This window comes from Trichechus manatus, unplaced genomic scaffold, assembly GCF_000243295.1.
Source record: "Trichechus manatus latirostris isolate Lorelei unplaced genomic scaffold, TriManLat1.0 scaffold00018, whole genome shotgun sequence".
In the NCBI taxonomy this organism is placed as follows: domain Eukaryota; kingdom Metazoa; phylum Chordata; class Mammalia; order Sirenia; family Trichechidae; genus Trichechus; species Trichechus manatus.
Window position 1 is genome coordinate 5,129,195 of NW_004443954.1, and position 15,075 is coordinate 5,144,269.

Below are 15,075 nucleotides of genomic sequence, written 5' to 3' on the forward strand. Positions count from 1 at the left end.
AAGTACAATAAAATATATATATATAAAAAAAGAAGGGAGAGGGTTGACATGTCGTGGGGTTGTTAACCAATGTCATAAAACAATACGTGTACTACTGTTTCATGAGAATCTATTTGTTCTGTAAACCTTCACCTGAAGTACAATAAAAAATTTAAAAAAAAAAAAGAAAGAAAGAAAAAAAGAATATTCCCATATAAGGTTATTACAGAACTTATTGTCCAAACTGGAACATGTTTAAGAATAAAAAGAGATACGCTTATTAATAAGGCAAGACCAAAGGCATAAACCAGGGCTATCTCATGAAAACCATGACCTACAGCACCCGAGGAAAAAGAATTCAAGATGTAGAATTTTTATCAGCTTCCTCCTCTTTTCTGGCCCCTTTCTCCCTGATCAAAACAGACCAAGTGGGCAGAGACTGGCGTGTTTTCAGAGTAGCCTTTCAGGGAAAGCAGAGAAGTAAGGATCCAGAAATAAAGCCATTAGAATCAAAGAATGGAAAATCTGAGAAATGTTAATTAAAGGACATTGTTTTCTATTTAATCTATTTTATTTTATTACTCCTAATTTCTCCTAGGTTTTCAACCTGTTAGTCTACATAGATTATATATTTAAGAAAGGAAAAGCAACATACATCCAAGCAAACCTCTCCAGATGACCAAGTTCTTTTAAACTCTATCTCCAGTTAACACCTCTGAACTCTTGAGCTATGTTATCAGAAGAGCACAAACAACTTAATCTTTATAGTCAGGATGTAAGAAGGAAAACAGTAAACAGCATAGAAACAACATGGTTAGCAGACTAATTAGGACACTTCCAATATCAGATTGGCCCCTCGATGTAGGGAGAATTCTGCATGCACTTACGCTATATCATCCATCTTTCGTGGCCATTTATGGCTTTAAAGGCTATTATTATTGTTTATCACTAAGAAAAATCATAAAAAAACTAAACTGAGTTTTATAAAGTCAGAGCTGTTCATTTGCCTGTATCTACACATGTAAGCGCAACATGGGAAAGTTCTGATCTTGAACTAAAGGGAAATTGTTTATGGTTCTGGTCCAGTATTTTTCTTTTTTTTAAATTCAGAGAATTAAAATAACCAGTCCATATTATATAAATAGAATGCGACTGATATAGATGCTGTCCCTTTTTTTTGCTTTTATTTTCTTTTTACTATTTCCATAGCTTAAAAGACTCACAACCATATCAGTTGGAAGATGGAGTATGGTTCTCAAGGAGTTGTCATCAACAGGGTAACCAAACAGGTGCCATCCTCTGGGGAACTCATAACTTTGGCCCTTGACTCTCCAGGGCACTGCAGTAACAGGGACAGACTCTACCTTTGCCACCGCTGGCTCCTGCCTTGATCCAAGGACAACGAAGTTCTCCCTGACCCTTCCCATGCTTGCTTTAGGTGCTGTGTTGCACCATACCACTGATGACGGCCAGGGGGATGTGTGAATGTGATGAGTTGGAAGCAGAAAACATGGCCAGCTCCTTCCCTCTTGCCCATAAATTTTCAACGGGAGCAACAGCACCTCCAAGGGGAGAGAACTGGTTCTTGTACGGAGATGGTGAAAAAAATCTTAGATATTATAATAGTTTGTGGCCCTCCTAAGCTCAACCCTGACAAAAAATCCTATTCCTTAATATTTGATTCCTCCCATTAGGCTGAATTTAAATTTAATTTTTCTCCTTAGGGAACCATTAATGAAAAAAAAATGTTGAAAAATACTTCTATTCAATTATCCCCTCTTTCCTTAAGCTAAAACAGAGCCATTTCCTGAGGAAACGAAGGCAAGAGACACAGACAGAGAAGATGGCGGGTGGGAGGGATGTAAGCCAATGAGGGAGGAGTCGGGGTCCTTAGACAAATAAGTGGTAATCAAAAACAGCAATGACAAAAAAGCCAAACCAGTTGCCATCAAGTCAACTCCAACTCATGACGACCCCATGTGTGCCACAGCAGAACTGTGCTCTACAGGGTTTTCAGTGGGTGATTTTTCAGAAGTAGATCTTCAGGCCTTTCTCCCGAGGTGCCTCAGGGTGGATTCAAACAGCCAACCTTTTGGTTAGTAGCCAAGTGCCTAACCATCTGCACCCTGCAGGGACTCCAAATAAATGGTACTTGTGGATAAACGAGAAAACTGAGGAAAGAGAAGCAGATAATAAAAGAGTGCTCCCCACTATACCCTACCCCAACCAAGCTGCTTGAAGGCTCTCATTGTACTGGTTCAGATGACCCAGAAATCCCTTTCTGCAGATTTTGCCTTATATTCTTCTTATCAAACAATGGCTGCTCACAATCTAGCTTCCTGACCTGATACCTGAGATCAGCTTGTTGCCCTGAACTGTCTTGCACACCGTGTCCCCTTGTGTGTTCAGGCCAAGGCCTGCCTCAGAGGGTTCAGCCATTCCTATCTGGGTCTGCCTAAGTCTGATGCTGACCTGCAGATAGTCAGAGTCAGGGTGCTGCACTGTGCTGATGACACCAGTTTCTTTCAGACACCCCTTAGGTAGCCTGTGTTACTTCCTGATTGTTGTTTGGTCCCCAATGCTGACAATACTGCATGACATGGGACCCATTTCCTCCCAATGCTTCCAAACACCTCTTAGACTGAAGTGGCTCTATGCAATATTTAGAGGGGTAGCTACTGCAATTCCTTTGGGAAGAGGCCAAAGAAAAGAGAGAAAAATGTTTCCAGTCCAGAGGCAGAGGAAATTGCCCCGGCCTGGATAAGGTTCACTGCCCAGGAAACTGGCAGTCAGTTGAGCCCATCTCCTCCTCTTGCACATTCCTACGGAAAGCATACCAGAGCCAGCAATACCATGTCATGGTAACCCAGAGATTTGTCCCAGCCATCCCCTAGGCCTATCTGGCTGGGCCACACATTCACAAACGGCCTCAAGTTTCAACTTTGTACATTATCTCTACATAAGGTTATATACACAGTCACCAAGATACATGCAGAGGATTGAAAGAACACAAAGTCCATCACGCAGAGATGCCTCATGACCACATCATACCACACCCCAGAGAACTGTGAAATTACAATGTTTATCAGTCCTGTCATTATTCTGTGAAAAGTAAATTAATATTTCATGGTCTTCTGTGTATGTGTAAAAATGCTAATTTGTTAAACACGAACATTTCAAATAGAATCACAAATTTTAACCTTGTTTTGGCATTTTTTTCTGTTATTAATATACCAGGAACATCAATAAATGGAAGGGGCTCCTTGTGTGACACTGAGGAGCATTTTCTGTCAGAGCCAAATAGTTACTATTGTCAGGGTCACATCCAAAGACAGGGTATGACAGACCAGTGGGTCTTGCGATAATATCGTATATCATAGTGGATGTACAGAACCTAGGCTGACCTGTTATTATCCAATTAATTAGTGAGTCTTTATTCCATTTCAATGAGTAGAGATACGTCTTTTAAACTACTGTGAAACATCTGATAGAAAGGGTCAAGTTTTTCCTTCTATACTAGGGATTTAGCAAATAATCTCATTACAACTTTTAGAATTTCTTTATTACAGAAATATTATAAGTTATAAAAGAGAAAACTAAAAAAGAAAGAAGCAATATAATCCCACCATCTAGAGGTAATCATTACTAACATTTTGATGTGCAGGTTTCCAGACATACTTTCTCTGTGTATCTATACTAATGATAAATACTCATACATGTACTTGTTACAAAAATAGACTTATATTCTACACATGACTTGGTAAACTGCTTCCTTCAGTCAATATGATGAAGAGAACATCTTAGCAGGTCAAGTTTACGTTTTCATTGCAATGACCTCTTCGAATTGAATTGTATGGACTTAGCAAAATGTATTTACCCAATTCCCTACTGTTAGATATTTAGATTGTTTCCTTTATTTCCTTCTTCTTCCTCTCCTTGGAAGAGTTAATTTAAGACCCAAAACATTCACTTAAATTCAGAGTCTATCTCATTTACTTTCAAAATCCACTCCCTATTTTTAGTAGTAGCTCAAATATATAAACACACACTTGACATCGGAAACAGAAATAGCCTTCCTCAAATAAAACCCACAAATACGGCACATTTCTTTCTATGTTATAGGTGTAACAAAAAGTAAACAAACTATTCATAACCACACACAAAAAAACCCTAGTTGAAATCCTCCATTGGCCACAAAATATGTATTTCCTCATTAGGTATGACGGAAATGCAGTTTATTTCACGCAGTTCCACGTTCTAGCAGAAAGTAAAATGCCTTCAGAAGCCAACAAGATCCAAAATTAGCCATATCAAAGTGCTAGAAGCTGTTTTATGACTGTCTGCACTGAGCAGATTATTTAAATTATTAATATGTTGTAGATTGTCATGTAGAATCTTAATTTCCAATAAAAAGGCACATACGGCCTATTACATTTCAGTACTGTTTAAAAGAAACTGGAAAATTGAAAAAAAGTGTAAGTAATTAAAAGAATCCATATAACGACACACTGTACTCCTCCATCCCATATTCTACTTTCATCTAATATGCAGGAAACATCAATTCTAGGCTCCTATGGCTAAAGATGACTCTTTTGACTCTTTACTTCTAATTCAGACTGCAATACACAACTAAATACACAGCATGAAAATCTGTTTGCGCTAACACTCAAAACTCAAAATAAAATTAGATAAACAGAATCATGCATTTGAATTAAACTAATTAGTCTAATGAATTAAATTAGTGACAAATTTTTACTTTGAGGCTTAGATATACGCAGGCACAATGGAAACATGATTTTACCTTCATTTTAAGCAACAATATATGAATGTTGATATATGGTAACATCTCAACTGTGAAAAGATCAGCAGTCAGATATATCATCGCCAGAGTAGACCTCACAAGGGGAGGAAAACATGCATTCTGGATATTGAGTCATTCCTTCCACAGCTTAATAAGACAGCCCTTCCTTATGGTGAGGCCCCCTAGTCCTCTGAGCTTCACAGGGCCATGGCCCCTCTCTCTGCCTGAGCCTCCACAGAACCAGGACAGGAGGCACCTCCTCTACTGTCAGTGACAGTGCCTTCCCGTTATTCGAGATGGCGCCCTTGCCTCCACCCTCTGCAAGACTCCATTCTCCTTGGGCCTGAGGTAATGCTTTCTCCTCAACCTCAAGTCACCAACACCACACACCACCAAGGAAACCAGAACTCTTTGATATTCTGCTGCCCAGCCTCATTCCTATAGCTGAAGATATTTAAAAATAAATAAATAAAAATAAATAAAAATAAAATAAAATGCCATTTTATAACATCACTCAAGAAAAACGACGATACCTGACTAAGTAAGATTTTGGTCTTTGGCTGTGTAGCCACATTTTGTTCTGTCTTACAGAGAAACACCTTATATGAAGAAAACTAAACTCTCTGGATTGTAGGTGACACCTTTCTGGACAAGGCACAGGAAAGCAACGCCATGTTTTTCTTACCTTTGCAGCCACTGATGAGTTTGGTTTCTCCAGCAAGTCCCATAGTTTCTTCCGTTTTTCAGGGCAGCAGGTATTGTCAAACTCTTCCCCCTCTCGCTCCCTCATAGTCTCAGCCTCTCGCCTTAGTTCTTCATTCATTTGCTCTTTCTTTTGATGATATCTGGCTTGGCAGCAGGACTCTAAATAGATCTCATCAATCCCCCAGTAATCAAGCTCTTGTCCAAAAGACAGCGCACACATTTCTTCCATCATGTGGAGTTTCCCTGTCCGGTAGAAATTTAAAATGGAAGTGAAAGCTCCTGGATGCCGGTCAAAGAAATACTCGTTCTCATTCAGGTTGTAGTCATCACACACTTCCAGGAGGCTCTCGTGTGTGTTGCAGTCCCGAAGCTTCCCCAAACGTGTCCTGGGCAGCCTGTCCAAAGTTCTCCACAGAACTTCGTGGTTGAGGCCCCCCACGTTGATTTTCACTCTCCTTGAGCACGATTTGCTCCTAATAATGTCCACAGGTTCTGGTGGAAGAGAGAGTGTTGACCTTGAAGTCTTCCTGTTTAAGCCAGGGGGGGCCTTTTCTGCCATTTTAAACCAGACAAAACTGCAGAGCCAGAGTCCTTACAAGAATGAGCTGTGGAAAGGTCAACGGAAGCAGTAGCCCTTCGAGACAGGCATTTCCACGGACACAGCTGGAAGAAAGCAACAACAAACACTTGGTTACATGCATTCTTCTTAGAGCATTTCTTATTGTATGTGATAGCTCTGTTGTGTACGTACAACGAGGAGGTATAATACTAATAACCGCACATTTGTTGAGATATAAATCTTTGTCTTAGCATATGGTGGGGGGAACAACACAATATACTACATCAAAGAGGCTATGTATTTAATTGTATATTACCTATAGGCTGACAAGGGACCCTGGTGGCGAAATGGTTTGTGGTCGTCTACTAACCTAAAGGTTGGTGGCTGGCATAAACCCAGCAGCTCCGCAGAAGAAAGTCCTGGTGATCTGCTTCTGTAAAGATTACAGCCAATAAAACCCTATGGAGCAATTCCACACTGTTACATATGAGGCCGCCATTAGTTCGAATTGACTTGATGGCAACAGGTATAGGCTGACAACTTCCAAATTTCTGGCCACACGCCTCTTTCTTAAGCTGCAGACTAAAATATCCATGTGCTGATCAACTGTTCCTAGATAAACCAGTCACCTTAAACTAAACTGACCACATCCCCAACCTACCCAACCAGTTCCTATTCCTTCTCCATCTCAGCCTTACCACCACACACACACACACACACACACATACTTCACTCAAGCTGAAACTCTGAGAAATCCCGATCCATCCCTCTATATTCCATAAGTACCAGGTCTTCCCAATTTTATCTTCTCAATGTTGCTGAAATCCTCTGCAACCTCTCAGTCCCCAATACGACTCTGGTTCAAACTCTGAGCTCTCTTGCTTATGGTTCTACAAGAACCTCTTAAACTAGATCCAAAGCTCTGGTCTTGTCCATGTAAAAACCATTCTCCACTCAGCTACTAGAATGATCTGCTAAGGTTCAAATGCGACACCGTGCTTTAAACCCTACAAAGGCTCATCATTACTGGTAGTATAAGACCCAGGTAGCCCTTCTAGACCTGGCTACCTCTTCACCCTCAACTTCCATCTCTCCCTCATCACTATATCCCAGCAACTCTTGACTTTTCTTCACGCTGTGTCCTGAAAGGACCTCCATCTCACCTCATTTCCTTTTGTCTAACTGCTGCTTGCTCTTCAAGATTTGGTTTAGCCATCACCTCCTCCAGAAAGCTCTGCATGATATTTCTCCTCTGGGATCACAAAACTCTCTGTAAATGTCCATTCCATTTCATGGAACCACTATAATAATACCTCTCTCCCAATATGCTGTGAGATTCTAGAAGACAAAGACCATCTTATCTACTATTATATCCCTATCACCGAGCGCAGTGCTTATACACTGTAGGGGTTTAATAAATGTTAAGTAATAAATTAATTCTTTACTTGCTTTCTACAAGAGTACTGGCCAAAGTAATGTATATGGCCAAAAAAGGGCATAAACAGATTTGGATCATTTGCTTAAAATGCATCTGCAGTTACATGTTATGTGTATGTATATTTATGTGTATATCTTATATATGCAAATTTGTGTGTGCATGTGTTTGTATTATTTTGCTTCACAGATCTTGTCTCCTGGGTACTAATTCTTTATAACTTTACTGCTCTAGTCTTCCCTCTTGTTGATATATTATTCTGATGTGCAGCAGCAAGCATCTTCTTAGTTGATCTCCTCCTATAATGTTTTTGCTGAGAACTGGGGAGCTTCACACACTTCATCCAAAGCACCACCTTTAATGTAAAACACCATGTTTCACACTGTCAATAGCTTAGACCAAAGGGAAAGCTTTTAGATTTAAGGAATCCTTGTAATTAGATCTCTCTTTTATGATATACACCAGTGTCCACATGCTTCTGGTTTCTCCACTCCTATAAATTAAATTTATTTCTCCATCTGACAGCCAAGTATCCTCTCAAATGAAAATAAGTCAAGTTTATAAAAAAATGTAGATGGACTATATAAGAAGTATTTCAAATATGGTCAGTAAATGAATGAGCTAGGAGTTTTTTTCAACTAGATATTTACAGAAAGATTTTAAGCATACACACACATTTTTATCAGATGACAAAAAATGCCTCTTTTGCCCAAATGAAGAGGAAATACAGTAATTGGGTAAGTAAATTAAATTCTATGAGCTTCAATTTCTTAATCTACAGAATGAGGATAACAGTATCTCCTTCATAGGCCATGTTATGACAACGAAGTGAGATAGTTTATGTGGAGTCCTCACTAAAGGGAGGTGTATCTGAATAGAATAAGAATATTCATATTTCTCCCTTAAGCTTGGTTTCTAACCACTGGAAAGAAAACTAAGGTTAACAGCCATACCAGAGTCTATTAAATAAATTCTAACATTCAATTTTCTTTTCTTATGCATATATTCTGTCTTCCCAAACTAGATTATAAGCCCATAATGCCAAGAATTTAGGTGTCACCTTTTCTACTACCTAGCACTGTACCTACACATAACAGGCACCCCACAGCTTGTACTTCGGATGCCACTGATGTCCATACCCAAATTTTATATTCAGGTGGCAACTGACTGTATATATTAAAGTAAGCAGCGATAATCAGGCAAAGGCAGCTAAAAATACTAGAGACAGGATGATTCCGGGGTAACTCTGAGTGACAATTCCCCATTAAATAAGTGGGTTATAGATACAATGAAGTTTCAGCAATCCATAAAAAGTATGTTAACACTCAACGTGAACAATAAGCTGTAAGGCTAATCCATTTGTAATTTGGCTACAAATAAACTTAAAATGAATTTACTCTTTTCTGAATGTGTCTTACACTATACTATGTGAAAAAGATAAATGTTATTTGAACTGATTACAGTATCAGTGTTGTGGATTGAATTGTGTCCCCCCCAAAAAATGTGTTGTCAACTTGGTGAGGCCATGATTCCCAGTACTGTGTGATTGTCCTCCATTCTGTTATCTGATGTTATTTTGCTATGGGTTGTAAATCCTACCTCCATAATGTTAACGAGGTGGGATTAGTGGCAGTTATGTTAACAAGGCGGGACTCAGTCTACAAGATTAGGTTGTGTCTTAAGTCAATCTCCTTTGAGATATAAAAGACAGGAGCAAGCGGAGAGACATGGGGACCTCATACCACCAAGAAGGCAGCACCGGGAGCAGAGCGCGTCCTTTGGACCCAGGCTCCCTGCACCTGAGAAGCTCGTAGACCAGGGTAAGATTGATGACAAGGACCTTCCCTCAGAGCCGACAAACAGAAAGCCTTCCCCTGGAGTTGGTGCCCTGAATTCAGACTTCTAGCCTCCTAGGCTGTGAGAGAATAAATATCTTTTTGTTAAAGCCACCCACTTGTGGTATTTCTGTTATAGCGGCATTAGATAACTAAGACGATCAGAGAAGAAGTTTTCCGGAAAGAGTGAGAGCAAAATTGAGTGTAATACAAACTTCTCATTCTTGTGGTCAAGGGCATAGTGTGACTTGTATCTTGTACAAGTCATTCCTAAAAGCGAATGCTATGTCATAGTCATGGCGATGTCACTATTTTCCTTAAATAATTTCACATTCATGACTTCTACTTTTTGTAGGGCTGTGTCTCAAGTGAAGAGAGGTCATAAGACTTAAATTTCAAAATATCTTCTTTACTGATCAAGAACTTTCTATTATAAGAAATCCAGTGTTCATTACAGATCCCACATAAAAGACGGACTGAAATGCAATGCCCTTTCTTCAAAGCAAGGGTAGAGAAATTTAGTGTGAGAGAAGAGCCTGTTGATTTGATTTTCTTGAGACTTTAAGATGATCGGCTCTGATTGTTACTGTGGTTAAAGTTCTTATTCTTCCTTGGCAGAATGTTCTGTTTCTTATCTGATAGAGTGAAGGCTCAAAGGCATAAGTTCTCAAGCAGTTGATGAGAAATGAATAGTATTCAGAGTTAGCCAAGCTTTCAGAGTAGTAGAAGAAAACAAAAGATGGCAGTTAGAAGTCCACAGTTCAAGCAAATTGCAAAGCATAATCCCTGACCAAGGGTAACTCTGAACCTCACCGAGCCTGTCTCTGCCTGCCTGCCTGTCATTCTCCCTTCTCTCTCTTCCTCTGTGGTTTTCTCTCCCACTCTCCCCTATCTCTACGACCCTACCACACTGCTTATCTTCCTCCTATTCCTTTCCCTTTCTTCCTATCCTATTCCTGGGTCTTTCTATGCCCATAGCCTCTTAACCCACCACAAAACCAAATGACACATTTTTGACCTTGTACACACTGCATAAAGTTTTCTATATCCTAACTTAATACAAAAACCTCCTGAGCTGAAAATAGTATCTCTCCCTCCAGAAGAAAAGAAAAATGTCTAGAATGAGTTGTCTTTTATGGGAGGGTATATGGGATCATAAAAGGGCTCTACCCTAAGGCTTAGGACACCTGAGTCCCATGAGGGTGGCCTTCAACATCCCCCTTATCTTTCAGGTTGGATTTCAGTTTCCTCGCCACTAAACAAGGGCATTTCTATGCCTAGAATTTATTGGTTTCCTGTTGACACTTGGTTAATTTTTTCCTCCTAATATGATTCTATGTGGCATCTACCCCGCCATCATCAATCACCCTTACATTAGATAGATATGAACTTACCATACTATATCACAGTGAATTAAAAACACTTTTCATGTCTAGTTTTTTAAGAAAAAGTGTTTTTCATATTTAATTTCAAGAACTGTTTATTATTTATTATGGCTTGAAGCAGACTACCTTCATACAAAGCATTGTAAAGTTTCATTCATTTCATTTAGTGTTTAGATAATTCTATATACTTTAACTTTTCATTTTTAATCTATGTTCTCCTTTGCCATATTAATTTACTTCTAATAATGATCCATCAGTTCACTCTGTGAGATGCTATGTCTTGCCACTTTAAAGAGTTTGCAAAAACTTAATTTTTAATTTTCATGATTAAAGTGGATACTTCGCTATGTTTTCTCATAGATAGTTTAATAAGTAAAATTGTGTCTATTGTAATAATTTCACCTCCTAAGAATTAAACAAAGGAGCCCTGCTGGGGTGGTGGTTAAGCACTTGGCTGCTAACCAAAAGGCCAGAGGTTCGAACCCACCAGCTGTTCTGTGGGAGAAAGATGTGGCAGTCTGCTTCTGTAAAGATTACAGCCTTGGAAACCCCCATGGGACAGTTCTACTCTGTCCTATAGGGTCACTATGAGTTGGAATCGACTTGATGGCAATGGGTTTGGTTTTTTAAAGAATTAATTATGTAATTCAACTCAGAATATAAGTGTAATATAAAATGTAATAATTAAATATTTAAGCTGTGTAGATGTTGTACAACTGTGTCCAATTTATACATAATTCTATCTTAGTTATCTAGTGCTGCTATAACAGAACCACCACAAGTGAATGGTTTTAACAAACAGAAATTTATTCTCTCACAGTTTAGGAGGCTAGAACTCTGAATTCAGGGTGCCAACTCCAGGGAAAGGCTATCTCTCTCTGTCGGCTCTGGGGGAAGGTCCTTGTCATCCATCTTCCCCTGGTCTAGGAGATTCTCAGCGCGGGAACCCTGGTCCAAAGGACACGCTCCACTCCTGGCTCTTCTTGCTTGGTGGTAATGAGGTCCCTCTCCTCGCTGCTTGATTCACTCTTTTATATCTCAAAAGACCTTGACTTAAAATATAATCTAATCCTGTAGATTGTGTCTTGCCTCGTTAACATAACTGCCTCTAACCCTGCCTCATTAACATCATAATTCGCTGCTGTTGAGTTGGTTCCGATTCATAGAGACCCTGTAGGACAGAGTAGAACTGCCCTATAAGATTTCTAAGGAATGGCTGGTGGATTCGAACTGCTGAATTTTTGGTTAGCAGCAGAGCTCTTAACCACTGCACCACCAGGGGTCCCATTAACATCATAGAGGCTAGGATTTACAACACATAGGATTATCAGAGAGCAAAACGGCGGACAAACACAGAATACTGGGAATCATGGCCTAGCCAAGTTGACACACAACTTTAACCATCACAGGTCAATTATGAACTTAAGACACTTTTTTATGTCAAGGGCAAAATCTCCATGAATATTTTCTTTTGGTAGTTTGATTATTTGTTTCATCTCAGTCACTCGACTGAAAGTCAAGCTTACAACAAAGCAGCCGACCAGTGCAAATGAACTAACCATCCCTTCATTAGTCTGTTAGAGAAAAAGCGACTCTTTAAACCTCTTTAAACAATAAACAACAACAAACATTCATGTTTTGCACAGCTGCACCATGCTCCTTCCAACAGTGTGGAATTATGCTGCCACCCGCTCCAGGCCAGACCTGACAAAACACAACTCTCTGCTCGTGGCATCATAATTACAGCTTGAGACTCCAGGTTTGGTGGGGGGGAGACTCTTTTACTGTCCTTTCCAAAATACTAGCATTATGTCATACGCTTGACACTTTCTTAGTGTGGCAATGCAGGGTAAGTCACAATGTGCAATCTTGCAAAGATAAAAAGCAAACCTTTTCTAAAGATCTAAGTGATATTTAGCAGTTCATTTCTGTGTTGCTAGTACACTCTGAGCCGGCATTTGCAAACAAACAACTCTGAGACCTTCAAGTGTACATCACTCTGCGTAGCTCTAAGGATTTTCTTAAATCTACATGTATATTAAGCAGTAAATGCATTTTTTTTAGTAGCAGTTATTTCTGTTCCAGAGGGCCACAAGATTATTTGCAAATAGATGTTTGAAGAGAAAGGCACTCTATTAGTTGAAAATGTAATCTTTTTTTTTAGTACCTGCTGTAAGTTTAAAAAGCATCTCCAACATTTACTAATTAAAGGCAATAAAGTTATAATTAGTTATAAACAAATCGAACTTATTTTAGAAATAAATAAAATAAGTATTTTAAAGTAAGGTCCTGGAAACTGTCTGCTGTATTAAGAAATTCAACAAACCTGGATTCCTTTACAACCTGGTCAGAAATACTCATGGATTTCGTACTGTTTATTTATTATTTTTTAATATGTCAAGTTCTAGTGATAACTGAAATGCTGTCCTTGTCCTCGGAAGGATGGAAGCTGGCATTGCTCTTCTGAAATCAAAGGCTGCTACTATCAATATGTTCCTCAATATTAGCAAAACGATTTACACCTTAGTTTAAAAAAAAAACTCCAGGACTTTTATCCTTGATATAACCGATGCTTTTTTTAGATACACTCAAACAAAATCCTAAAAGCTTTGCTTTCAGTGGTCAAAGGAAGCATTGGGTTGCAGAATGAAGGAGAGGCAACAGGTAATGAGTAGAACAGGTAACATGAGCATCTTTCAATATCATAGCCGTTTTCTTATAAACAAATTTAGAAATAGCTAAGACTGTTTTATTTAGACAGATAATGTAATTTTTTCTTCATTGGAACAGAAAATTATTTAAAATATTAGACCCTATATACAATAATTAGGCATGTCCACTATGACCAGAAAATAAAACAAAGGATTTGCCTTTGGAAAAATGTCCTTTTTAAGACATAGCTGACAAAGAGTCCTCTACTCTGAAAAACATAATACTGATGTTATAATGCATCTTGGCCCTTTTATGAGCTACAAAGTATAGGTAAGGCTTGAAATTCTCAGTCTTCTTCCAATAAAAAAGAAGAAGGCATAAACTTTTCTATGATCTTTCAGCCATTCAGCTCGTGGGTTTTCTATTATGACGGTTAAAGTGCCCTTTACATTAGTCTGTTCTTTTAAATGTCTCCTTTTGCAAAAGTCTTCTCAGAGCCGCAATGGAGCAAAGGGGATAAATAAAGATAAAAGGTTATGAGAAAATAAAGAAGGTAACCAACAGAGAAACCAACGAAAGGGATGGGAAACAAGGCTAATCAAAATTCACACACTTCAGTCACTACCAGTGTTCTAAGTGGCTGATACAAACTTCTATTGGGTAATTGACATAAATTTCATATCCCATCTGGATGTTTGGCATACGGTAGATTCAGCATCTATGAAACTGAGTAAAGAAATGTTGATGAAATTTGGATAGTACTTGAAAATTTTGCTTGGTTTCTTCCAATAAAATTAGGTTTTAGATCATGCAATGACAGGTGTGGAATGTTCAGTAATAAGATTCTTGCTAAGATATGTTTCTCAGTTTGTCTTTGTTAGTAAAAATACACTTTCAAATTAAGTTTCTAGCCCTTACTTCTCCATAATCAAATACACTATAGGTAATGTGACTTTTATTAAAAGCTCAAATACTGAGTGTGATTTGAGATTAGTCTCTATGACTTAAACATTATGCTATGCTTTATCTACCCCCGTTTTGAGATTAGACAGAACATGGCAGAAGACACCTTGGATATGATCTGGTACAATTCCCTTATTTACAGCTTTTGAAACTGAGATCCAGTGAGGTCATGTGACTTGGCTGGTAGCTGCCTGGACTAGAACCCAGATCTGTAGATGTCTAGATGAGTCTTTTTCCATTAGATCCCACCCCGTTATTTTTTGCTTTTCACCTTCTAGTCAAAGTCTTAAAAAGCTTTTTTTTCTTTGTCTACCCCATGTCAAAATATTGATTCAAAATATATTTAGTTGAGATGTTATCTCTTACATATTTTTCCTTTTAGTAAAGGGTAATGACTACAGTCAGGCAACCTGACTGACTTCTTCTAAAGAGAGGGGCACTTCACAGAACCTTTTGCATATCCTCTGCTACTCTAGCACTGATTCTTTGATAACTAATGGGTCTACCTCCATCCCTCCAGATCTCTCCAGTCAGTTCTCCACACTGCAGCCCAAATACCATCTGGTCAGGCCCCGCTCTTGCAGATGGTGCTAGTACTTCCCCACTCTCAAGATACAGACTCATTAAACCCCTGCCAGGCGGGCGCTCTACTTACATCTGCAGTTCTATCTTGTACCTGGCTCCTCCTCCCTCTCTCTGTTCTAGCCTCTTCTTTCATTTCTTTTAATGCACCATTCTCCCACTGTCACAGGGAATTTGTA

At 38.9% G+C, this 15,075-nt stretch overlaps 1 protein-coding gene across 2 annotated transcripts in view; it reads right to left on the reverse strand.

Annotated features, from left to right (window-relative positions):
• KCNB2 (potassium voltage-gated channel subfamily B member 2) overlaps nt 1-15,075 on the reverse strand; it is a 463,942-nt gene that overhangs the window by 428,388 nt on the left and 20,479 nt on the right. Inside the window, exons 1-3 of one of the 2 annotated variants that reach the window (XM_023727743.1) lie at nt 7,208-7,507; nt 6,415-6,503; nt 5,466-6,148 (exon numbers count right to left, since the gene is read on the reverse strand). In XM_023727743.1, the coding sequence (XP_023583511.1) occupies nt 5,466-6,044 (579 nt within the window). In that variant the 5' untranslated portion in view covers nt 6,045-6,148; nt 6,415-6,503; nt 7,208-7,507. Of the gene's footprint in view, nt 1-5,465; nt 6,149-6,414; nt 6,504-7,207; nt 7,508-15,075 lie in introns of those variants that run through there. The other variant, XM_012554450.2, reaches the window with a different exon arrangement.